This window comes from Xiphias gladius, chromosome 14, assembly GCF_016859285.1.
Source record: "Xiphias gladius isolate SHS-SW01 ecotype Sanya breed wild chromosome 14, ASM1685928v1, whole genome shotgun sequence".
Classification (NCBI taxonomy): Eukaryota; Metazoa; Chordata; class Actinopteri; order Istiophoriformes; family Xiphiidae; genus Xiphias; species Xiphias gladius.
The window spans coordinates 1,001,669-1,029,006 of NC_053413.1; the positions used below are offsets into that span (position 1 = coordinate 1,001,669).

Here is a 27,338-nt window from a genome sequence, read left to right on the forward strand (position 1 = left end):
ACCCACATAGGTACACAGCTCATGCTGTTCAGCTGAATCTGTGCAACACTAAATCTTATATTTGATTGAAAAAGCTGACATTTACCAAATAAAACATGGGAGGGTGAATTGTGACGTTACCAGCCAGAGACAGCATTCGTGAATGCAGTTTGAAAACTTCCTTCAAGTGTTTGAGCATATTCCTAGCAGTCCAAATAATCTTTAAGATGCACAGAGAGAAGACATTTGTACATGGGACGGTGCTATATTGCATCACATTTTGATTATTAGATTGTAAAAATTAATCACCTCAGTGTCTTAAGAACATGACGGTACCTTGCTGCAGATATCATCTCAATGCACACTCTGAGATAAGGCACCATCGGTATAGATATCTAAATATTTATAGGAGGAAACGTGTTATGAATAGTAACTGGTGGAAGACAAAACTACTGGGAGAGCAACAATGATTTCTACTGTTTTAGGATTAATAATGAGAGGATTGCTCTTACAACACTCCACTAATCTATTTGTATAGCGCTGATTAATACCAGGATCGTCTTTAGTGCCTAGCAAAGACAGAAGTGTGGTATTTTCTCAAAACTTCAATATACCTGTTTGGGATATCAGTTTTACAATCATCTTTATAATGTGCAAGTGAGTACAGATGTCCTCACACACCTCTGAAGAGTCCCTGAATTACTGACAATCAAAGTTGTCACTGAGTGAATATTTATCTTCCCTCCCTGTGTGTCTGGAGCTCTGAGAAGAACCACCACTCCCCACTACATTGAAAGATGTCAGTTGATGTGGGTCACCATCTGATCTGGATGCCTCCTCAACACCTCCCTGTGGACATGTCTGACCAAGAGAAAACATAGGGACAGAAACACCATGTTGAATAGATTATATGTCCCATCTGACCAGGGGACCATTTAAGATCCTCTGAGAGGAGCCAATGAATGAGATGAGTGAGTACGAGGTCTGGGATTCTTCCTGTAACCCAGATCCTGATTAGTGTTGAGAAGTGTATGGATGAATTGGTATGAAGTACAGTAGCTTGCTAGGTTTCCACATTGCTCTCATTCTAAATGAACTGCACATACTGTAGTAACCCCAGACTGTTTATTTGAAGGTACAGTATGCATCATGTATTATTTTTCTCAGTTACCACAAACATTTATATTAATTGACTGTCTAGTTATGTCCAGTTAGTACTTTGTTTGTGGTTTATCTGATGATTACTAAATAATCTGTGTAATCTGCACGTCTTTCTTAGCCCGGTTTTGCAGATCTGAAATATTATCCACGGCTCCAATTTTTTCAGCAATTCAAATAATATGAAGCAAAATGGAAAGTGAGTCTTACTATGAGGCAATGTGTGTACTACATTCATCAATAAGTGATGAATAAGTTATGAGCTTAAGCTCTCAACGAAGACAAAGACACACTCAAAAAAAAACTCATTGCTTCGGAGTCAGATTTACATTTCACTGCTGAGTTTGAAAGTGTCACTTCCAGTATGGGGAGAGGAAGTCGGTGTTGCACCCCCTCTGTGTGGCTGCCAAGAGCAGTGGATTTTGAAATTGTCATTATGTATCTTTTAAACTAGAATGATGGGAAGAATGCTTATATCTCATATCCTCCTACTCTTTTTCCATATACAAGAAAAACATAATCTTTATGTGTAGTGGGTGGGGGTCTGGAGGTTTAAGCCAGCTATGCACTGCAGTGTCCCCGGTTGGAAGCTGTTTGGGAACCTTTGTTGCATTTCCTTCCCCTTCGCTTTCACTCCCTTATATCTTGTCAGGTCTACTGGGCTATCCAAAACGTTGACTGAAGAGTGATTCTAGAGCAACAACAGATATTATATTCCACACATTAACATCTGTATCTCAGCCTCTCACAGCTCAACTCAGTTCCTCTCATATTTAACCAAGTTTGAGTTGTGTTTGTATGGGAGTAGAACCAAGTGTGGTGAAGTAAAAAAAAAAAAAAAAAAAAAATAGGAATTACTTTCCAAAAAACACTCATAGTTGGCATACACTGTAAAAAACAGAAGGATGGCCTGAGGTAAAAGTCAACTACTTCACTGTTTAGGGCCCTGCAGCCACCAGGGGGCCTGTAGAAGCAAATCACAATAATTTTAAGTTATCTGTGCATAACAATGCCCACACAGAAAGCTTTAGTTAATTGACATGGTCATTTTCAACTTTGAGCAGTAAATATTGCTCTCATCCAAACATTGAAGTAAAGTTGGCCGGTCCATTTTAAGATTAAGTATTCTCTCTATTGCCAAAAATAACATTCTGGTGGTATTTTTTCAACTGAATTCATTAATTTGGGAATTGAGCACTGTAAAATGCACACCTCTAAATATAATTATTCTGAAGAATGTTGACACAAGCCTTCAGAAACCCACCATGTTTATACTGATACATATTGTTTATGTAATAAAGATATTTAGGCTCTTTTTGGGCTTCTTCTCTGATTTTCTGGCTCCTTGAATGGGGGAATCTCATCAGTGAAAATGAGTTTGCCTGCCCACATCCCCCTCCTTCTGACTGTCTCTATATCTGCTCTCTGAACATAATGTACTGGAAAGGCTGACCACTGTACGACAGAAGATTTTAGAGAAGAGGGCAGAAGTGTGACATCACATATTACTTGCTTTCCACCTACTCTCAGGAACGAAGAAGAGCAACCTACTGATACATCATGTAACTAAATGTCTGCATGTGCTGATTAATAAGTGATCAATAAATCATTAAACATGTGCTCATTAAACGTGAGCTCTGGTCCAATTCAGGCGCATAGCAATGGCAACTGGCTGCTTACAGCTCCAACGTTATAGAGGACCAATGATGACATAATAAGTGATTTTTGTTTTGTTTTGTTTTTTTGTTTGTTTGTTCTTTTCATTAACTTCATAACTTGAGATTGAGATGCATTTTTACGTGTTTCTGGTTATACATTTGCATTTTTAGGAAGTGATTGTAGAAAGCCATAAATGTACCCTCTCAGCCACCCCTCCGTCTTTAAAGGGACTTTTGGGCCCTGGAGTTTGGATGTACAGTTCAAGGGGCAAGAGGGGCGGAGCTGACTGGCTGACTGTTATAGGCTGAGACATCCATCCATCAGGGCAAATATGGTTTGCTTTTTTTCTTTTTTTCTTTTTTTTCTTTTTTTGTATATATATTATGATATTGATACAATGCAAGTCTTGGTTCAACTACCCTTTATAAGTGATACACATTCCAATAAAGTTAAAACAAACAAAAAACGGACAAAAACATCCTTTAAACTTTAACATCCATTTAGTGATAATAGGGGTTCATCAGAAGAAAAGAAATTGGAGACTGAGATCATAGCGTCTGGTGGAGAAATGTAGCCTGATGATGAGATCCAGTTGGAGGCCGAAAGCACAGTTTCTAGTACTGTAGGTCGCTGTGGACAAAGTGTCTGCCAAATGACCCCCACCCACCCACCCATCCCGAGGGACTTCAAAAGGCTTGAAATCAACAAAGCGATTTAAGACAGAAAGGAAGAGAAAAGAATGTGACCACGAGCAGTGCTCCGAAGCGAGCAGGAGCCCAGGTGGAAACAAGCTGTTGATCTGGAACTGCCCTTGGTGCTGAACGCCTCAATCCAATTACCGCTCTCTCTCCCTCCCTCTCTCGCTCGCTCACCCCTCTATTCTGTCTTTCTCGGGGCCAGTAGCTCTCCAGGCCAGCCGGTTCACAGCTCTCTTTCTCCAGTTGCTGTGCGTATCTCCCTATGGCAGTGAGCACTTAGACATTTCCTGGGACATTTCCTCTCCTGCAGTGATTTTTTTTTCCGCCAAAATGTGGATCTCCAGCCGTCTGCGTGCTCTCGGGGGCTTCATGAATCAGCGGCTGGAGGGGAGGCAAAGCAACTGGGATAACTAACTAGGTGCTATGGTGGGAAATCCTGGAAGTGCAAGAGTTCGGCTTTTCCGAAATATCAACAGTTTCCACAGAGGTAGGCTACAACTACTTTGAATGTATTTAAAATGTGGATTGAAATAACAGTGGTAGACCACTATTGACGATGTTAATTAGAGGAAATCAAATAGAGAAGAGCTGAAAGTGGTTTGTATTGGTCCAGATATACTTTCTATCCACTTTCTATCTACCTTGTACCTTTTAAACTTGGTGTGGACTCAGGTGCATAATCACGGTATAATCCTGAGTCTCCGTCATCTCTTGACAACTAATTAGAAATGACCGCTCTCACTTTGGACTCTAATTCTGGATTCCATGTCCCGGATTCAACTTTTCTATGCAATTTATTTGGTCTGGTTTGATAAAAAAGGTGGAGAGAAGAAAAAATGGTCATCTATGTAATTTAGTACACAGTAATTAGTGACAATTAAGTGAATGTTGGATAAATAAAGCCAAGATATAACTCTTAAAGTCAGTTTATTAATCTAAATGTTTATGTTAAATTAAATGAATTGTAATTTATTTTGGAGGGGAGAGACTGGATAAAACAGATTTTTTTAGTGGTGACGTAGCAGCTTGGTTCCTGACATAGCCCTATGTCCTATGAGTGTCCCAGGAGGAGATAGACAGTCTATAATTAACTAAGGCAGACTTTAGCCGAGGGAGACGAAGCCTAATGCCACTACTGGGATTTGTGGCAGTCCATTACACAATCAGATAAAGGTCCCACAGTCAGAGAACTTCAAATGGCAACCTAAGCCTTTATAGACCAACAGTTGAAAGGCTTCTAAGAAAAACAAAACGCAGATTAGATTCCATTCATTCTCTGGGAGTGGATTTAATTGGTATTCATTCCATAAGAAAAGATATACTGTTTCATTATTCAGTGATTTATATTAGAGGATTCTTTCTAATTAAAAATACAATTTTTTCCTGGGTTTTAATGAGTCTCAAGAGTTAAACTGGGCGATCAAGAATCAGCAATATTTTCCTCCACAATGTGGCTGGAATATGGCTCCTCAACATACTCAGATTTGCTATTTGGATTTGGTGTAAAACCAAAATAATTTACTGTCTGGCAGCTGCAGTGAATTCTAACTGGAAATATCTAATATGGAAAAGCAAGACACAGAGTTGTTGTAACATAGCCTTTTTTATTGTTATACATGATATATATTTTGTTTGTCATGTTCCAGCATACTACAGTTTTGATTAAAATTGTGAAACCTTTATTGCATATGCAGACAAACATCTGAATAATATAACACGTCCACCCTCTCAACATACAGGCTTTGCACTCATGATACTGATAATGACATTTTAGTGGATTAGTAGATTTAGCCTGTCCACTGCCACCCACCCCCTAGCTCCCTTTTAAACATTCAGTAGTCATGGCCAGATTAACCTGCAACAGGGCTGCAGGGAAAAATGACTTACTAGGCCTCTACTCCCCCCCCCGAACCATGAATTGCTCAGAAAAAAAGTCACTCTAGACAAAATGAATGTATTGCAATGCAGAGAGAGGCTGATGGGAGGGGTGGGTTTTCAGGATTAATAGGGGCCAAGCTATTCATTTGGTCCTCAGGGCCCCCAGCAAATTAATCCAGCCACGACGACACGGGGATTTTTTTTTTTTTTTGTATAACTCATTCTCTTTACAAATGTTGATAGTAGCACATCTTGTGGTCACTGAGGAGGCTCTAGTGGTCGTTTAGGAGAATTCTATCATAGAAGTTTCTCTGGTCCTACTTGTATCATGTATGATGTCTTGTTTTTCCAGCCATGGATCTAACCTCGAGCTTAGTGGTCTGAACACAGCCGGGTCAGCTTGCTGGACCAGGGCAACCTTTCCCTAACCAACCACTACCATCATCTCAGTGAGTGTGACGAACTCACTCAGACACACCACCACAACCTCTGTTTGACCCACCTCCACAGTAAGACAGCAGCACACACAGAGCAAACATGACAGACAGAGTGAGTTTCAGCACATCGAAAGTCAACCCTCGGCCCGCCGCAGGTCCTGTGCTCCCACCTGAGCCAATCGACATCATCCGCATCAAGGCCCGCTCCCGTCGGGTCAGGCTCAACGTCGGAGGTCTCACACATGAAGTCCTGTGGAGAACACTGGACAGGCTGCCCAGAACCCGTCTGGGACGGCTAAGAGACTGCAACACCCATGAGTCATTGCTGGAGATTTGCGATGACTACAGCCTCTCTGAGAATGAGTACTTCTTTGACCGACACCCGGTGGCCTTCTCCTCCATCCTCAACTTCTATCGAACAGGGAAGCTGCACATGATGGAAGAGATGTGCGCTCTGTCCTTTGGCCAGGAGCTGGACTACTGGGGTATTGATGAAATCTACCTGGAGTCATGCTGCCAGGCGCGGTACCACCAGAAGAAGGAGCAGATGAATGAGGAGTTGAGGAGGGAGGCAGAGACGCTGAGGGAGAATGAGGGGGAAGAGGAGGACCACGGCTGCTGTCCTGACAAGAGACAGAAGCTCTGGGATCTGCTGGAGAAACCCAGTTCGTCTTTGGCTGCAAAGGTAAAAACTCTTGCACACACTCTATACACACGTTGGTAAAGGAAAGTTCTGATCTAAAATAGGATTCCGTTCCATGATCCTTTGGAATAAGAATTGAAATTTGTGAACCAGCTACAGCATCTTTCAGGTCACCGGGTGACTTGGTAGAACTACACAAAGAGGGAAAATGCCTATGGCTCAGGCTAGGTTGGAAGCGTTTTCAGGTTCATAGTTCTTGCACTTTGGTTCATGGAGATGAGTGCCTTGTTCAGTGGCATCCCATCGAGGTTACACCATCATAGTCAGTTTGTTCTTCATGATTGGTCCTTCTCAGCCTGTGAAAACAGTTGTATTATGTCTCCTGTGTCCCCGGAGGCGTTTTCAAAAAAGTCTGAAAAAATTACCCTGGTGATGTCATAGTCATGTTATCAAGGGCCTCTGAGCTTCAGTTTTTACTACAAATTTATAACATAAACATTACAAACTGGAGGTGTGGAGTTTGCATTGAGTCGCATTACGGGAAATGTAGGTTCCAGTGTTTTTTGAGCTTGATAAATACCAGGGACTAAAAGTCAGGATATCACACAGATATCACAGATTTTAACCATTTACTTCTGAGCATTTATTCCTATTTTTTGATTGTAGAAAGGAAACATGAAATATGGGGTGACATGGACAAAGCGAGACTCCTCAGCTCAACTCAAATCAATGATTATGAAATTACTGTACATGCTCATACATCTGAAAGCCCTACATCACCAAGACATGACTAAGACTAAGACTTAAACTGTTGACTCTTGTTGAGTCCCTTAACTTTATTGAAGTGCAATACTAAATTACTGGTTAAAAACACTTAATCAGCAAATGACAGACCTTAGGTCACAGGAACAACCTCAAATTACTTTCAGTTTTAAAGGCCGATTTCAATTAACACAAACAAAGAATAGAATACTGAGTGCATAACATCCTATGTTGTGGTACAGGGTTGTCTGTAATTAATCAAGTGTGTCAGAGTAGGAAACTGGCTCAAAATTGTAAGAGTAATTTTCTGTACAATTAAATTCGCTCCTATTTTGATTCTTAGGATTTAAAGCATGTTTTCAACTTTTTAACTTAGGAAGTGACTTATGTCTCTGTCTGGATTTAGCAGAGCTGCACACCTGTCCTTACATGTTAGTTCCTAGGAGGGCGATAATGGTTTGGTGAATATGCATCATGCGACTTTTTTTTCTCATCTCAATCAATAAGTTGTTCCAGTATTGGACACAAAGGATTTGTGACTGAGAATGTGTGGGGTGTAATACATAGAGTGAAACACAGAATGTGACTGCTGCAATTTACACTTATTTGGTAGTGGAGGAAAGTGACCCAATGCATTTGCTCAGGTACAGTACTTGAACACAGTTTTGAGGTATTGGTACTTTACTTGAGTATTTCCATTTTGAATCTTTGCAGATGAATAAATTCATCCAAAACATATGATCAGCTTATAAAATATGATGCATCAGTTTTAAGTAAACATAAGTATTTTGTTAAAATTAGTACCAGCTCGATCATCTACAGTACTGCATCAAAAAGCTGCTTACAAATTAAGGTGTCAATAATGAAAAAATAGTATATGAAAACATAATTATATAACACCCCAAAAGAGTACATCCTGCATAATGAGAACTTTTACTTTTGATATTTTTAATGAATCTTTCTCATAAAACTTAAGTGCTTTGACAATGTAAAACTATGCATTTTATCAATGTCATTGGAAAAAAGAAACCATAGTGGCAGCAATAATTAGGTTCCCTTATAACTATGATTGAATTAACTGCACGTCAAATTGCACGTCCTCCTCCTGCTCAGCTCTGCCTGCCTCTATGATTAGCAGCCTCATGCAGATCCATGTAGAAACATAAGAGGCCATTAGAGAGCTATAAGGACCAGAGACACTGAGAAGGAGAAGGATGAGAGATCACTGCTCCATATTCTCCTGCATTCTGGAATGTTAGCGCTGCAATGGACTGTCCTGTAGTCCTCACTAGTGGAAAGACAATGAGGGGTTATGTTTGAACACATTTTTCACTTTCTTATAGCCATATTTATCCATGCAGATAGATTGGGGTTATTTTGTCCAGGTTTTTAGGTATCTGTCTCTGAGATTTCTGCCTTCAACTTTCAATGGAAATGGATGAAGTTTAGTTGGCTGGCTCACAAGCTTGAAAAATTAAAGTTTCACCAGAGGCAGTGTCCCTGTTACTCTCGATAATCCACAAAACACAGTGTGAAAAGTTTTCATTTGAAGCACTTCCAGCTGAGTAAACAGTACCTATAAAGACTTCTGGTACAAGTTCATCTTGGTTTCATCTTTCCAAAGAATCTTGTTCCAGAACTGGGCAGGCTTTTTAGATGTTTTCTAGCAAAGTCTAATGTGGCCTTTCTCTTCTTGAGTGTTACGAGTTGTTTGCACCTTGTGGTGAATCGTCTGTATTTACATTCATGAGGGCGTCTCTTCATTCAATTCTGTGATCACTCACTTCAGTTGTCTTCCGTGTTCTTCAAGGACTTTTGGTGCTGCTGAGCTCACCAGTTCATTACGTCTTTTAAGAATGTACCAAATTGTTGATTTGGCCACTCTTAAAGTCTCTGCTATCTGTCTGATAGGTTTGTTTGTTTTTTTCAGTCTTATGATGGCCTGCTTCATTCAAATTGACACAGAGTTCCCATGAAGAGCTACCAAAAGTAAATTCAACACTTGGAATCAACTCCAGACCTTTTATCTGCTCAATTTGACATGAAATAACAGTGGAACAGCCCACACCTGGCCACGAACCTGATTGTCAGTCAGTTGTCCAATTACTTTTGAGGAACTATGTATAAAAGTAGTTGTAACTCCTAAATGGTTAATGTGATATTTGTGTTGAAATATTGGACATAGGTGTGTGTGTGGGCTTCTTCGAAAATCCAAAAATTTGATATCACATTCTACAAAAAGAAATGCATCATGTTTTTTTTTTAACATACAAATTTCCTTCAGTTTAGTTTACTTTCCATTTTTTGGGATAAACTTGGTCAACATGGTCCATGATTTTTTTGCATCTGATAAAAAGATGACTTCTTTTTTTTTTCATAGATAAGTATGGATTTCCAGTGAGATAAGCTGTGTGTGTGTGTGTGTGTGTCTGTGTGTGTGTGTGTGTGTGTGTGTGTGTGTGTGTGTGTGTGTGTGTGTGTGTGTGTGTGTGTGTGTGTGTGTGTTGCACGTTGCACATTGTCTGTGATTTTTCTCTAAGCTTTGTGTAGTAGTACACACTGCTAGCTTAAACTGTCATTTGACAGTTTATTTACCACACTGAGCTTACTGTGCTTCTTTTATTGTCTGCAGCAGAGCAGGCAGACAGCAGACAGACAGTTACTAAAAACACAATTCAAGCAGACCATTAGTCCATTACTAATGATGTGACAACAGTGGATATTTGTCTGTTACTGCTAAATACACTACTAATGGTAAAGCCTTATTACTGTAGGGAATACAGTTATTGCTTTACTGGGTTCTCTGGAACACTTTTTATTTGTCAATTTGTGAATCATAAAAATAAGAAGAGGAGAGGGGAGGAGATCTATAGTAAGAGTGCTGTTAAGCAGTTTGAGCTGAGAAAAAGTAGCCCACTCTCCGCGAATTACACTCATACTAGATGCTTGTGCAACACATGGTTTACATATAATGATCATTTTCAGTGTCAGTGCAGGAAGCAATGTGGAATAAAAAAGATATGACAGCAAAGGGACACATACACAAAAGCAAGTGGTTAAGGAGGACAAGAAAGTGGGGCGATATTGTTAATTGATCCCCTGTTTCCAGCTAACTGACTGGAGATCAGTCCAGGCTAAGTGCACTGTCAGCAGCATGAGAAGAGACTGTTCAGAGCTGCGGGTTTTATCAGCTAGATTCATACAGGACCTGGTTTTCTTTAGAGCTCACATCTGGGCTGTACCGGCTGAATCAACACAATTATACCAAATATGGAAGAAATCTGTGTGGCACAGGTGTGACTTTACAGGCTGTCACAACCGATCTGATGTCTTTGTGGCTACATTTACATCATTTCAGTCAGAAAGAAGGAGCTGATCGCTTTATTGAACAGATTTAGTAAACAAATATGTGCTGTTTGAGGGAGCTCTCTATGGCTCTGAGCTGCAAGAAGGATTCTGCTGGAGAAGTGACTCCCCCCATTTCACAAACATACATGAACATTACGTTTAAGTTAAATCAGCAGTATCAAAATATTGCATATTAAGAGGACAATTGGGTGTCAGAGGAAGCTGCAGCAGCAAATGGTGTTGGCAAGAACGTATGACCAGAGTATTACAGAGAAATGGTGACAGCTTGTCAGGTTGTTGTTACCACACTGTGCACATGCATGAATATGATTGGATGTTACTAGCCCAAGACTTGTGAGTGAGCCAGTCATATGAACTGTGAATTTTACCTTTGTAGATATTTTCTTTGCATGTTTTAATCCATTTACTACAAATTGTGTTGATATCACTTTAACCACTTGTAAAGCATATCATTAATTTTTAAATTGATTTCCATTCTTTCCATTGGTTACAGTTCATTTCAGTGCACAATGAAATTAACTTACAGAGAAATGTATGGTGTGGTCATGCACTTGCCACACAGGCACAATTCAAAAAGTCAAGAGTGGTGCCGAACAGCACTGCATGAATGAGCTGTTTTGTCTTGAAATCAAGACAAAACAAGCAAGAAGTAGGTCAACTTGAATAATTCAGTTATCACTTTCACATCTTGTAATTATGGGCTCATGCTGAATGTGAATGCTAGCAATATAACAAAAGCTTTAATAATTAGAGTAGTACATGAGGGATCAAACCTAACACTATTTTTACCAACGGTAGCATAAACATTATCAGTAACTGTTATGGAAATTCTCTGCTGCTGGTGAAGAATGAAATAGACACTTCTGCTGGCCGACAAGGTTTTTATTTTATTTTCAAAGAAAAGGTCAATCAACACATGAGTGGTCAAAATGAAGAAAGACACCAAGCATGGGGAGAACTAAGCATTTATATCTGAGGAAACGCCCGATACCCAAGGGTGTGTGTTCACACCGATACCTACGGTAGAGGGGCCGTATGGGGCTTTGTATGTAGATGTAAAATCAAGCACAATTTAAAACACAAAAGGACCTGATATCTCGGTAGAAAGTGGAAGGTGGGGTATCTTGAGTAGTTGAAACACAAGGAAATTGAATTACAATTACAGTAACCGAACTAATCTATGAATTGAAAATTCCAGATGGGTACAATGTTATTATTACTTTGAGTACATTAACAGGTGAAATCCTTAACTGGACAAACTCAAATCTTAAATTGTCTAATTCAAATTTTATTTTGTTTGCTGCCCTGAAATGGAGTTTTCCCAACTTTTTTCACTTTTTTTTTTTTTAAGGGTGGAAGTGTCATCTCCACACTTGAACTGCTTCACAGAGTTGTCTCTGGCTGTACAGTTGTTTGTGTATGCTGAGCTTAAGAGAGGCAGCACATGGGACTAGAGATACCTTAGGTGTTTGTTTTTTTTCTGCACTGAACATAGTCGGATATTTTCTCCTTGGTATTTGTTGATAGAGAAACCACAGTATCTGGCAATATGGCCAAGAAAAGCGGTAAAAAAAGAGAATCCAAAATATGACATGTACAGTTTAATTTAATATGGTGAATGGCATGTACATGTATATGTAGTTTGTTTTTCATGATAAAAGTCCAGTTTACAGATAGTTCATCACTCTATAAATACAACAGTACTGGCCTTCAGAGGTCCATGTGACCATGTTGGAATCGTAGTGTCAGCAGGAGGGAAGCTGCTTAGGCTACACTCCACTTATACCAGCTGTGTGTCCCTCTGTGGAAGCAGTGATGCAGCTCAGCTCTTAACCAATAGGAGTGCCCCTTCCTGGTGACATGTACAGCTCAGTGTTACTGCTGATTAGAACAGAAGCATTACCTGGCCATTTGGAAAACATGGGGCAGCACACACACACACACACACACACACACACACACACACACACACACACACACACACACACACACACACACACACACACACACACACACACACATGTCAGAGTCCAGATGGACAGCTATCCATAATAGTTTTGCATTTTATTGGATGATGAGAGTAGTAAATGTTCCAATAATAGAGATTAGTTTCATACACTTTACATAATCTGTGCAATCTTCTTAGTTTTGGATCTGATTGTATTTTTTGACATGATCCCATGCACTCTTTTGTAATGAGAGGGACAAACACACACACACACACACACACACACACACACACACACACACACACACACACACACACACACACACACACACACACACACACGCACACACACAACAATTTGTCAAAGCAACATAAAAAAATCTAACAAGGTACAATTTATACATACTGTATATTCTCGTATCCTGTACACACAGTTTCTTGGAATATAAAATTCAAACTGAGTGAGTTTGAGTGGAACCAACAGTGAGTTATGACAGCATACCTGCATGCATGGTCACCTGTTCATAGTGGACACATACACACACACTCACACACACACACACACACACACACACACACACACACACACACACACACACACACACACACACACACACACACACACACACACACACACACACACACACACACACAGTCAAACACACACAGTACAATTTAGGAGTATGGCTTAATCTCCTTTGGGACTTTTACCAGGACTGCTGCTGCAAATAGACTAACTGTTGGCAGGTTGGATAGTCTGTCCTGTCCACTGTCTGACCTGCCAGAGGGAGGGAGGTGGGAGTGGAGGTTGCAGGTGGAAGGAGCAGGAGAGTAACAAGATGAAGGAGGTACATGAACACTGTAGGCTGTAGACTGAAGAGTAACTCTTACCTCAGTCATGAATAATTACAAACACATTGCAGTAACATGTATTACCCAATGGCAATATCTTCTTTTTAACCAACATGTAAAAAAACAGCCAAACTGTGCATTTCAGTCATGGATTGCACCTGCCCACAGGGTGGTGGGTCATCAGCCAAACCTTTTGAACCCATTTATTTACAAAGAAAAAATAGGTTAAATTAATGATTTTTCCAAATGTAAAAAACTTTCCTTCTGAGAAAATGAGGCAGATCTAAAAAAGTGACATCTGTCTGTTCTCCACATGTCAAAAATTTGATACCCTTGGTCTTCACTATTTATCAGTATTTCTTGCATACTTCTTTAGAGTAATGAATTAAAACACAAAGGTATTTAATCATTAATGAATGACTGACAACTGTCAAGAGACATTACTTGTGATTTGGGAAAAAAAATCTTGAGTTTCTTTAGGCCCTTTTAGGTAATACTTTATGCTGACACACACACACACACACACACACACACACACACACACACACACACACACACACACACACACACACACACACACACACACACACACAGTTTCTCTGATGAATCATTGGCCCATAGCTGACAGAAAAGGCTAACTGTGCCCTCCACCTATGGCCCCGGGCTTTCCAAATGTTGTTTGTCCTATTTGACCCCATGGGCAGCTCTGTATAAGAGGTTTAAACGGTTTGTTAACAGATATGGTTGTTAGGAGTGTTTCTTTATGCACAAACATGATGGCTCTTCTCACAGTCAGTAGCTTCTGAGAAGTTCTGTGGTCTTGGTTATCCAGTTTTTTGCTTCTTTGCATGCTTGTTGAAGAAAAGGTATGTAAGTTAAGTGTATCAGTGCAGATCTGAGTTTTATATTTCTATTTGAATGAACAATGTATGCAGTTCCCTTATTGCTTAATTTGGCATAATGATATATTTCAGTGAAACGCTTCATTAGTTAGGAAGAATTTATCATTTGGGTGTTTTAAAATCAACATGTAGTTACCAGCATGTTGCTTAGCAGAAGAAAATTTATGATGTTTAGGCTTAGCAATGATGTAACTTGCTATAGTCATAGTTCTTTATTTGTGTATTGTTTTTGAGAATGTATATTAAAAAGAGAGAAAAAAATAAAGAATACAAAAGGCTCTAGAAACTGACAGGATCAGTGCAACTACTGTAACTACACTACTATAATGTATACATATCATTATTGTACATATTATTTGTATATTATTTAAGATTATAGCAGTAAATTCACCAATTGTCATGGATAATAAATGAGAAGTGGAGGGAACTGCCTGGCATGTCATAAATGTATTTGAAGTACTAGTTTTAGTTAATCTGGAGTAAAACTTAATCTGTTGCCACGATATTTTTTAGATTACTTTTGAAACCTGGGCCTTATTTTATATAGTTTTTTCCATCATTTCTAGTGTACACAACATCCTTTGGAGTGACTCTACTACACACTGCTTAGTGCATGAGGACAGCCAAATGAGCCAGCAGTCAGGATGTGAACAAGTTAAACCATATTATCAAAACCACTTATAAGTAGGTCCAAATGAAGATGAATGTTAAACTTATTACTGAGACTATCAAATTAAAATTTAACATTAAAAATGTTAAAAAAAAACTTCCTCCTGCCTCATCTTTGACTTTTTTATTTTTATATGTACAATGGATGATTATAACAGACTTTTCCAGTATGTTCGCTTACATTTTCATCTCCAAATAATTACTTTATATAATATATTTAAATTATGAGACTCACTCAAAAATTATGACTCACTTGTTTATTAAACTGTGGCAATGGTATGATGAGATGAGGCTACAAATCTAGCTTCAGATTTAGTTTTAAAAACATTTTTTTTACATTACTTTTTAAATTCAATACTGTAGTTTTTTTCCCACAAAATGTCAAAGAAGTGTTGGCCTATGTTCCTGTTTTGCAGTTCTTTGGATTTTCAGATGTATAGTCCTGTGGAATAAGCCACAATAAGCTTTCTGGTTTGGTAAAAGTAACACAAAGGGTAAAGATGAGCTACCCCCAATGAGTTGTTTTTCATAACCAACATGGGCCTATGCCAGCAGTCAAAATATAACCAGTGTCTCTTCACAGTATTATATTGGTATTAAGTTCTTTAAAGTGAATCTCTTTGTTGATTCGCTAATTAGCAATCATTTTAACACTTGCACGAGCTTTAAAATTCGTTGTTAATTCCTGAATGAAATTTAGGACATCATAAAAGTCAAAAATGAGTCATTGGATGTTTGTGCATAAAGTGTCTCTTTCAGCATTGTGGCAAGCAGCTTGTTCTGACAGACAGCAGTAAGTAGCTAAGTGACTACTCAGGTCCATAGTTTACTGGTACTGTGCCTTCAGAGAGGAGCAGCAGAATGATGTGTATTCACTAATGTATTGTAGCTTTCCATTATTCAAATGAGAATGATTTATCACTCCAGCAGGAAAGAGGCTGAACCAAAGTGGTTTGCCGTCTACAGCAAAGTTTGTCCTGATGACTATAAATCTTCTCTTGGCAAATTTTCTCTGCTAACTGAATAATGTAAATATTATTACTGGGTGGCTGTGCAGAAGCATGGTTTATTACAAGTGTGTTTTTTTTATCAAAGGAGAGTACTTACAAATGTAGCTACCTACACATTCATTCTGACTGACCTTTTATAATCATGTCAGTTCCAGTGTCACAGAGGTTAATATCCTGCAGAGGAATAAAATTACATTAAAAGAGATCTCCCGGACCTTGAGCCAAATGTAATACTGCACAAGTAGTGCAGCAGTAATGAACATAAAAGTCCAATTCCAAAAATATTTCTCTCTTTCTTGTGAATTTAGTTTCCTGCAGATAAGTTAGCGCTGCTGTGACTGGTTGTTACAGTCTGCAGTGTACCACAGCTTACTTTGTGTGCAGGTGACAAGAGGTTTGTTCTCATGACTGGTGTTTAATTCTGGGAAACATTATTCCCGAGAATCCACTTCTGACCTTTTTCCTGTTTCTCTGGAAAATATAATAACGGGAAATCTGGGAAAAAAATAGTTACATACTAAGCTTAAACCAAATAGGCTGATACGTACAAAATATCCCTTTATCCCCATAGCCCTATTCCCTACTAAAATATATAATTCCTTATACGTAAATCCTTTATGTCCTCCCACATGGAAATAATTGCCCAAGTCAGCAGTCTGCACTGATCCAAAACTCAGTTAGCCAATTTAGTGCCTACAACACGATGTCTGCCAGCAGCTTTGAATGGAAATGCTTTAAAAGAATTAAAAATGAAGATGCAAAGCATGTGCTCTGGGAACCAGCGATAAAATGTGCAGCAGAAGTAAAAATACTTGTGTAAAAATGTACTCGGATAAAATTACAAAGTAAGTCAGTTAAAGTGTACTCTGAATAAATGTTACATTGTTACATTTTTAAAAGAGGGGAGGGGAGGAGTAAAGAATGTTATATGGTGATAATAATGATATATGATAAAACTATTAAATTAAAGAATATCTCTGTGCTACCAGGTGTATATACATTGGTATTTCAATGTATATACACTGTTCCCCGCTAAGAACTGCACCGACAGTAAAAGACGTATGTCAACTGTGTGATTGCACATCCAAAATCTTTGGCAAAGCTTGCCATTTATCAGCATGTAGGTTGCTAGCTCGGAGGTTGTTGTTGTTTCCCGTAGCAAGGGGCATTTTGAAAACAGCAAAAGGCAGGGGAAGCGGAAAGGGAGAATGCCACGTGAGACACGCAACCAATGGCAGGCTTATACCCACAGTCTACGTCCAGTGAGTCAGACTCCATTATACAGAGAGGTGTTTCTATTATTTAGCCTACCTTCACTGATATAAATGGGGTGGACAAAATAATAGGAACAACTGAATACCACGGCGGGTGTCCATAGACTTTATGTAGCAATATTAAGCGGCATTGATAAAATAGTTGCCACTTCTTATAGAATCATCAGCAGAATAAAGCAGCAGAAAAGGTTGAGATGTATAGAAGAACATAAACTCCACAGTGGCTGCAGCTAACAAATACAGACAAAACGCTACGTTGCTAAGTAACACAGTAGTTGTTTATGCTCTCCTCTGTACAGTGAGCTACAACAATCAGTCATCTGTTGCACACATCTGTCTGAATGTAACTGTGATTCTTGTGCACCGCAAACTCCTCCACTATCTGCGCTAAATCCAACTTCTCTGTTACTTCATTCAAAATACAGTATGAGCAGTCCACTCAGCCTCTCCGTCTCACTGTGATCCTCCAAGTTTTCAAACACTGAGCTGAATGAGCTGCTGGTGGCACAACTCACTGACGGTGGAAGTGAACGTTAAAGTCACAGCTGAACAATCCAGTATTTTGCTATTGCTGACATTGCTAACAGCTTGCACCTGTTGGTCACACAACATGGCAGGCGTGTTTGATTTGGGACAGGTAGATGCAACCTTTTTTTCATCTATGCTGCTGAAATGCTAATCTCAACCATGGCTGTATAATGACACCACCCTTCATTTTTTTGCATAGTTAGACCCGGCCCAGGTGCGAACACACCCCCATATCCCCTGACCCTCGGTCAGTCAATGTAAACATTTAGAACATGTATGTTCTGCCCTCCATCGGCCACAGACTCACCAGCAGCCTCTTAATCTGCTGCAGCTGCTGATTTGGCTCTTGTCATTTGTAGTGTTCTCACACGGTGTATCATAACTTCATCATGTGACTTACAAGTACGAGTGAAGTTACTGATTTTAAAAAAATTCTCCAACAAAAACAAGTACACAAAAAAACCCCTCCACACCTGCTAAATTTTTAATGAAAAATTGTTGTATTAGTTGAGTTAGTTTATGCAGATATGGTTAGTGATTAGAGCACATTGGTCACAACCATTGGTCTGTCATTTACTCCTGGTTGATTCAAAATACTTTGCTGTGATTGGGTGTAAGGATCAGCACAGCGCTCATGAGTCTCTGTGAATCAGTATGGCCTTCTAAATTTTTTTGATATGCGAAATGTGAAATAAGATTGTAGTCACCATGGGATTTTACAAAGACCTCAGCTGTATCAGCAGCATCTGGGCACATGATGGACCAGGATCTCCATCGGGTTCAGTTCCTGTGGTGCCACCAGATGTAAAGATTACCCACGCAACCTTTTCTGTTTAGTGATTCCCACTGTTTTCATCCGGCAGCCAATGCTTTTTTAGGTTGATCTAAAATGCACTAATGTTTTGGTGTTTCATTATATCACTAATTAGTATTTCGGTTGCAATTAAACCTGTTGATGGCCCTATTTTAGACAACTGAGTAATGAATTCATGCGCTCAAGACCCATTTTTTATAGATGGGTGCTGAATCCTCAAAGGCGAAAATCAAAAATAAGACGTGGGACAGCAGTCCGCTTAAATTGCTTATTCATGTACTGTATGGACATTCCAGGCAGCCGCCCTTCCTCAGTGTGCAAACTGGCAACAGTGTTACAACCGAGCACAGGTGAGCTGTATAACATAATCGAACGCAACAATGTAGCCAAGAAAAGAACTTGTACACCAAATAACACTCATACCAAGAAGAAATGCAATGGAATATAAATATTCCATTAGGAACCATGATGAGAAGTCTCCTTCAGTGCTTATTATCATACAGTTAATGACCTTCCCTTTATGGGCACATGGGCTGTTCAAGTTGCCCAACAGAGAGTGATTGAGAAAAGAAGTTACTTATTATTTTGTTTAATGTTGTTTGTTTTTTGTTGCAATCTCCTTCCTGGTTTGACACTGTTGCCAGTTTGCATGCTGAGGAAGGATGGCTGCCTGCAACGTCTGTGCAATTTATATTTTAGACAATACCAGCACTGAACTGCACCTTTGCACTTCTCCACTGTAGCTGGAAAATGTAGTCTTTGTAGTAAAATGTAGAAATGTTAGTAATTTGTAGAAGGATTTTGTTCATCTGACTGATGTATTGTGTATTTCTTAAGAAACATTTAAGTGAATTTGATAATATATGATGCTGCTTTTCTGTTTTCTTTGTTGGCTTGAGAATTTATTAATTTTAACTGCATGTTTAACTGTGGCACCATCCTCAATCTTTCAGAACATGGAAATCTCAGGAAGTGTGGGGATTTGGGGATTGTGTTCAAAGTATGTGTAAGCAGTTTCTGCAAAACAATATGCAACTAAAAGCACTGATTCACCCTGTACTGGTATTGATCTCGGAGAAATGTCTCTGTGACACATCAACAAAGATTCCTCAAATGACCTTAAACCAACAGCTCCACAGTTCCATTTTGGTTCATTGTAGGTGTTGTAGTGATTGACCTGCCTGGATGGCTAATAACATAACATGTTTGGCTAATTACAGATTAGTGTGTCACACAAACCAGCCAGAGGCTTCTCTTTGGAGTAATTACTATAATTCTGACTTTGTCTTTCTGTCTTTATTCTCTCTGCATCTCTTCCTCCTCTGTGTCTAGCTTTGTGTGTGTGCCTGTGTCTTTGTTGTGCAAAATGCAAGTGTGCATACCATTGCGGCATTCAGATCCTAATAATACACAGAGTTTGTTGTTTTTCATGTAGTTTCCAGCTTACATTTCCTGTCTGTAATTTACATCAAGAGTAATTCAAGTTTTTTTCCACCTCAAATTTTTATTTTGCTTGCTGACCACCATCAGTACCCAACCCAACTACGTTATTTAATCCAGATTCTTGAAGGTAGTCTGCCTCATAGCACTTTCAAACAACCTGATTTCCTCCCAGAGATCTCCATGGGCCTCACCTCATCTGGCTTGCTACAGCTGCTTTTTTGCAACAAACCGCCCAAACAAACCCAACTCTCTTCAACAGTGTCATCATATTTCAAGTGATCTGTTGGTCTTGATTGAGAATCTCTGTCAAAAAATGTGCTGAATTGTTCATTGATGAAATACTGCACCTTAGTGTGTGTGCACTGTTTTATGGCGAAAGTTTATCGAGCCCTCATCATAATGTTAAAACATAACTGGCCAAACAACCTGTGCCTTCAAAATCTGCTGTGGGAGCACAGCAGTATCAACAGGGGGCTGGGAGAAGATTTGATTTGGGGTTTGTTGATGCTTTTGGGTGCTAAAAAGTCAGTGCATTTCTATATGTGAGTATCCATAATTACTTTTCCTGTACTGAAAGAGGGTGTATGATGGTATGTGTTACTATTAACAATGTACTCCTAATGTTAGCAGTGAGAGCAGAGTATCAGGATTAGTGACTGGATGAAAAAGTGAATACCAGAATGACATCAGTGTAACTGCAGATGAAAACAATTAGACTGGTGAAAGCAGTGGCTTTATAAATAAACTGTCTTGACCTCTGCAGAAACAGCAGCTGTCCAACAGATCCTGTGCCTGTTGTTCCAAAAATACATAGACATATTGATCAGGGCTTGGGTTTCTCTGCCCACTTCATCCACTCTTTAATTCCATCTTGTGTTTTATGTCTCTGTAAATTTCTATCATTTCCTACTTTTCCATCTTTTTGACATCTCATTCTCTCTCTCTCTCTCCTTGTATATTTTGTATACCACAGAAATGGAGCCACCTGAAGGATCAGCTGTAGGTGTTATATATTGATAATGATGTCAACTAACAGCCACTCCTCACACCCTTTTCAACCTGATAGGGAACTAACCAGTGAATTATTTGCTGAAGTTTTTCTTTGAAAGTCAAACGGTTTTTATAGCTTACAGTTTATTAATTTGACCCTGGTAGGGAAACTTTCCCAATCCCCCCTCTTTGTTGGTTCACAGTAGTGTATGATTCAGAGGTAGATATTGTATATATATTGACAGTGTGTGGTTGTTCCATACTTCTTCCATGTAATAATTATGGAGGCCACTGTGCTCTTGGGAACCTTCAATGCAGCAGAATTTTTTGTAGCCTTCCCCAGATCTGTGCTTCAACACAATCCTGTCTCTGAGCTCTGCAGCCAGTTCCTTTGACCTCATGGCTTGGTTTTTGCTCTCATATGCATTGTCAGCTAATATAGATAGGTGTGTGCCTTTCCAAATAATTTCCAATCAATTAAATTTACCACACGTGGACTCCAATCAAGGTGCAGAAACATCTCAAGAGATGATCAAAAGAAATGGGAGGCACCAGAGCTAAATTTCAAGTGTCAGAGCAAAGAGTCTGAATACTTTCTAAATGCACTGTATACATACAAACACACACACACACACACACACACAAACACATATACACATATACTTATAAAAACACCTGGAGACAAGATTAGTTTTTTATTTCTATCTTTTACAGGTTTTCAAAATAACAAAAAGGAAAAGGGCAAGAAACATTGGTCAGTACTTAGTTATCACTCCTTGTAAACACTTTTTTTTAGGAGCTAAGAGTCTTTCTTTCTTGTTTGGGAGATTTTCTCCAATTCTTCCTTGCAAAAGTCTTCTAGTTCTGTGAGTTTCTTGGGCCGTCTTACATACTCTGCTCTTTAGAGGTGTATCCACAGATTTTTGTTGATATTGATATTACCGTGGGGATCTATGAGGGCCATGGCAAAACCTGCAGCTTGCAGCTCTCTACGTAGTGTATTATATAGTCTCATCTAGCCACTTGTTAGCAACTGCCTTTTTCAGGACACGTAAAAGCCTAAAAATTCATGAGTGGGGTATTTACTGTCATAATTTATGTTGTAGGGTAAAATGTGAAAATGTCTTGAGCTTGTGTTAACCTCAGACTTTATTTCAGGCATCTAACTAAAAACTCATTCAAAAAAAATCCTTTGACTTTGGGAACTGGAATTTCAAAAATGCAATTTATTTCCAGGTTTTAGGATTCATTCCTGCAGCATGATAATGCCCTCTACATCATCTGGTGACATATATGAGATAAAACCAAATAATTAAATCATTCTCTTAATAGATAGTTTTATTCAGGTCCCCAAAACATTAGTTTCATCCTCTGGAGACCATGAATATCTATAGCACATTTCATAGGTTTCTAGTCATTTATTCACCCTGTCAAGGACCAAAGTTTAGGGAGGAAAGGTGACAACCATGGCACAGTAGATTTTGTTCATAATCACAAAAAAATGCAAGGAAGGAATTCAGCATCATTAACACTGACTTTCCTAAGTTTTATACCTCTCTTTGAAGAATGTGACATGTGACAAAATGTTTTTCAGAGTTGAATTAATTTCTTTGTCAGTAACTCACTGTGATACGAACTGAAAGTGTTATTGATCAGCTCAATCTTAAATGTGGAGCCTCCATTAATTCTTCCTCCACTGTACAGCATCTAAAGCAGCTTGTGTGTTCCTGGTACTGCTTTAAATCTGCCCTGGGTGCCAAGGTCACAGCATTTGGCAGCCATTAAGCCATTAAGTCGCTGCAGGGTGGACATACTTTGATACACCTGCCCTTTACCTCCCTTTGTCCTGTCTCTCTTCGGTTTCCATCTATCTTGTCTCTCATCTTTTTCTCAAGTTTCTCTTTGTCTCTCAGTTTTCCTTTTCTTGCTTGCCTTTGCAGTTTTGTCTAAAAACAGGTTTGTCTGAAACGAACAAATTCACTCAGTCTGAATGGGGATTATTAAGAATCAAAAATATTGTACAGTGTGTCCTGCTGTAATGCTCAGTGTCCTTTGACATGACTCTGATAGGCCACACAGTCCCTCACCGGAAACGGCCGAGACCATCCTTTTATTACATGATTTCACAGGAACTCTCTAGAGTCGACTGGGGCAGTTGTCATAGCAAAATAAAAAAGTACAGATATCAAGATTAAATATTGCTGCAAGCGGCAATGATCGGGGTCCATGAAGATTGGGAGAATTTGGACACTTGTTCCTTACTTAATTGTTTAAGAAATGTGGTTTTCATGAATGCAAGCTGAAATAATGAGACACAGTCAGCCCAAGAAGTTAGCATTAAGATAAGGTGAAGTAAGGCAGAGGCAGGGTTTGAACCCTCAACCAAACGATTGAGAAATAAACAGCTTACCACTGAGCTATTTGGGAAGGCATGTTCCACAGCATGTTTGGACACAAAAAATATAGTTAAGGCTTAGGAAATTATGAGACACATGCTAAATAACTTTTCAATGACTTTTCATTTTACAGCTTTGGTACTTGGGTTTAATGTGTACCTTTTGTGCAATTTGATGCAAATTAGAGATTGGAGATTTGGCACTGGAAATTGTTGATTTAGATTTGGAAGTCTCTGGTCATTCCAGTCACTGGAGTCAACTGGGATAAGGAGCAACAGTTTGGGGTTTTGGCAAAATTTGAAAATATTATATCCTTTTCTAAAATAGCAAAAACTGGCTTTGGTAATCTCACTGATACAGCAACGCGGATTATCTTTCACCAGTCTTTCAGAATGCTGAGCCTATATCAGGATTCAAACTGGGGACCCCCGCCACATATTACGTTGGGACTAACCCACAGCTCAGATCAAAGCAATATTTTGAGAAAAGCTAGAAAATAGTACTATGGGTCACTGTAACAAATTTGAAGTTGTTCTGATAAATTTTCAATAAAAAACAAGCAATTGTTAGTTATAGTGCCTCCTAGTGGTCTATTTTTATGACACTTGGTGATCATCCAGAGAGAGTCATAATGACCTAACATTGTGGCTGCTTTGTATGCGTGGCCCCCAGCCCCTTTGGGTGTAGACCTGCAGGCAGGTATTAACGGGGTCCATGCTCCCCTGTGCAATTCACACCCAGCAGCCCCTCGAGGCAATGCAAGTCGAACCTGCTGGCCCTTGGCGCTATGCAAGTCTCAGGTTGAGAGCAGCACAGAGATTGGAAAACATTCCACCAAGGTTGGAATGTTGCTGAGGGGTATTCCAGTGGGGGATTCCATAAAGCATGGTTAACCTAACCTGGTATAAACCCTGGACATGGGGTTGAGTGAACCTATTGCGACTTACACCAAGTTTTGAGGTAAGTGATCCGACAATCATGAGGGTGCTTCAATGCTACATGCCACAATGTATGTAGATTGGACTTCAACCCAAGAGGATTTTGAAAAATTATGTTTCGCATACTTTCAACTTTGTGTAACCACGCCTACTAGTGGCTGATATGCATCAAATTCTGCACAGAACTTCAGTTTGCCATGCCAAACTACTGGCCCAAGTTTTGTTAATCAGACAGATATATGTAAAAATATGAAATCACTTCCTTTGTATGATTACAAATTTTTCATTTATAATTTTTGCATTTTCTGGAGTATCAAAACTATTTAAATAACTTGTGATCATAAGAGTACAGAAATGATATGTGCAAAGTTCAATGCAGATTGCACTTACAGCCTAAGAGTAGTTTTGCAAAATAATTTTAGCATATTTCATGATTTTGCAACAAAAGCACCACCTAGTGGCCGATTAGCACCATTTCGCACAGAGCCTCAATGGGACAGGAAAAACTACTGGGCCAAGTTTCGTGTTAATAGGAGTGATTGTTGCCAAGATAAGTAACAACTCCTGTTTTGAGTTTTGCAAGCTAAAGGATGTTGTTCCTGTATAACTTGTGCATTTTTTGGATTATCAAAATTCTTTGAATTACTTTTATATTATGAGAGCTCATAGATTCTATGTGCAAAGTTGTGTGGAGATCACACCCACAGCCTAGCAGAAGTTCAAAAAAGTAGGTTTCACATTTTTGTAAAAAAGAAAAGGTTTCGGGGGAAATAGGTGTGGCCTATACCACGAGCTTCAGCTACATTCAGGAAATATGTGCATGTAAGCGCGATATCCAGTGCAATGTACAATGCAGGAGTTACTGTTCAAAATACGCTTACCGTTATTTTAACGCCACCTGCTGGTGGACATGTGTCATTGTTACTGTTTGACATGTGTGCACCATTCTATACCTCCCGTGAAAATTTCACTTACATAATTTTTACAGTGTATGCTGCATTACCAATTTTACCAACATAAGAGAAAAAAATAAATAGCGATTGAAATATTTTTATTGACTACTGGTTTTGTGCATCTATATGCATTCCGTCCACATTAAACCAGGTCAGCCCAAATATACAAGGAGGGTGCTGTATGCTGTAGCATACACAGCATGGCGAAAGTGCATGGTAACACACACAGAGATACAAACAGTTTTTAGATAGCAGAAAATGCACGTGGCATTGGATGGAAACTAACCATTGCCATAATAATTTGAATTATATCAGCAACTGAATAACAGATTTTGACATTAATTTTATGTTTTTAATTTTAAATATTTAATTTTACATTAAATATGGGATAGCCCATAAGGTACTGCTGTACTCCTACTACTACATCTTTAGGTAGTAGTCTTATATCTCCAAACATATCATCTTGTCGGGAGACACAGACTTTTTTTAAAAATGGTGCTGATGCATCCCTCACATTATGTAAACAGAAAAGGGAGGAGCTTAATCCTTTAACTGTTCTGATAACAATAATTTAATTTACAGTAGACACTACAGTGCGACTGTAGAGTTTGAACTCCCCTCAGCAACAATCATGACCAGCAACACTGCCCACCACTTGGATTTTATAGCTTATACTTGTTTCTTCTATTTAAGATTACATTTGTAATGACATTTGTAAGCACTCAATTTGACAGTGACGAGTAGTCTTTATAAATTTACAATATAAGCTGCAAAATGTGCTGGAAATGTTTACTTTCAGCTTTTAGAAATCTCTGATAGAATCACTCTCATCTGTAATTGACTCACCAGGTTTTCATGATGACTTACCATCACTCACGATGTAGTAGCACAAGCAAAGCATGAGGTACCATAGCTGCTGTTCATTCAGAAACAGCATCTGTCAGGGTATCCCTGTCAGTCACTTATGAGTCTGTTTTGACGTTTAATATATGTTTTTTTTTTTCTGACCTTTTTTTTTTGGTATAAAGCTTTTCTTCAGTGTGTCCAACAAGTGCTTGATTCTTCCTCTTTGGGGAGGAAAGAATGAGTGACCACTTCTAACCTCTTTCTATCCTTTCTATAGATAGCAACACAATCCTATTACAATTATCCTGAAATGTTCTAGCAAGGGCTGCAGAGAGAAGGCTCAGACCGCACATGCTTCAGCTACCTCACTCTGTTTGGACATTAGAGTTCCTAGCATTTTTGAACAGAGGTTGCAGGTAGCAGTGTTGAATCCCCTCAGTCCATTTTCCAGTTGAAAAATGCTGTGAGAAAAGGACTACTGTATCTTCAAATGGCCAGGAGAAAGATTGGATAGGGGCAGAGAGCAATAATTGCGTCAGACTTACTAATTTGCTGAGTAAAATCACATTTTACACAGTAAATGAAATATTCATGCTTGGATGCCTGCTGGTGCTGTTGACCAGTTCTTTCTAGTGTATTGTGGATAAAAATGGACTGATCAGTAATAGATGCTGAAGCAAGTTAAAAGCGGTTGAAACACAGGAAGCAACAACAATAGGGAATACTGACCTCACAGAAACACTATAAGCAATATAATGTTAATATACGCAATAGTTTTAAAAAAATGTCAGAAAAGCTCATCAGCTGGTAGCAAGTGTGGTAAAGTCACCATGCATGTAAGCAGCAAGCAAATATAATATACACAGTGATGGAAAGTACACTCAGTACACTCAGTACTCAGTACACTCTGTCTGTCTGTCTTGATTTTCTCCACAACCGCTCACACGATGAACTTGACCATCACGTGGTGAATGTATTGTTGGGGACCCATGGAAGTTTAGTATTGACTGTGAAGTTTTTTGGATGAGTAATTGTTGAGAAAATCCACAGACAGAGATTCCTCCATTTCTTTTAAACCGCACCTGCTGTTGATGACATGATCAAAGGTCACACTCCAGCTTGACAGGCACTGCACTAGTTTACTCAAGCACAGAACTTGAGTACAATTTGGAGGTACTTGTACTTTACTTAA

The 27,338-nt window shown here is 39.1% G+C and overlaps 1 protein-coding gene across 1 annotated transcript in view; it reads left to right on the forward strand.

Moving 5' to 3' along the window:
• Nucleotides 1-5,909: 5,909 nt before the first annotated feature.
• LOC120798820 (potassium voltage-gated channel subfamily B member 2-like) overlaps nucleotides 5,910-27,338 on the forward strand; it is a 29,473-nt gene continuing 8,044 nt past the window's right edge. Inside the window, exon 1 of the mRNA XM_040143489.1 lies at nucleotides 5,910-6,494. Within this exon, the coding sequence (XP_039999423.1) occupies nucleotides 5,910-6,494 (585 nt within the window). The remainder of the gene's footprint in view (nucleotides 6,495-27,338) is intronic.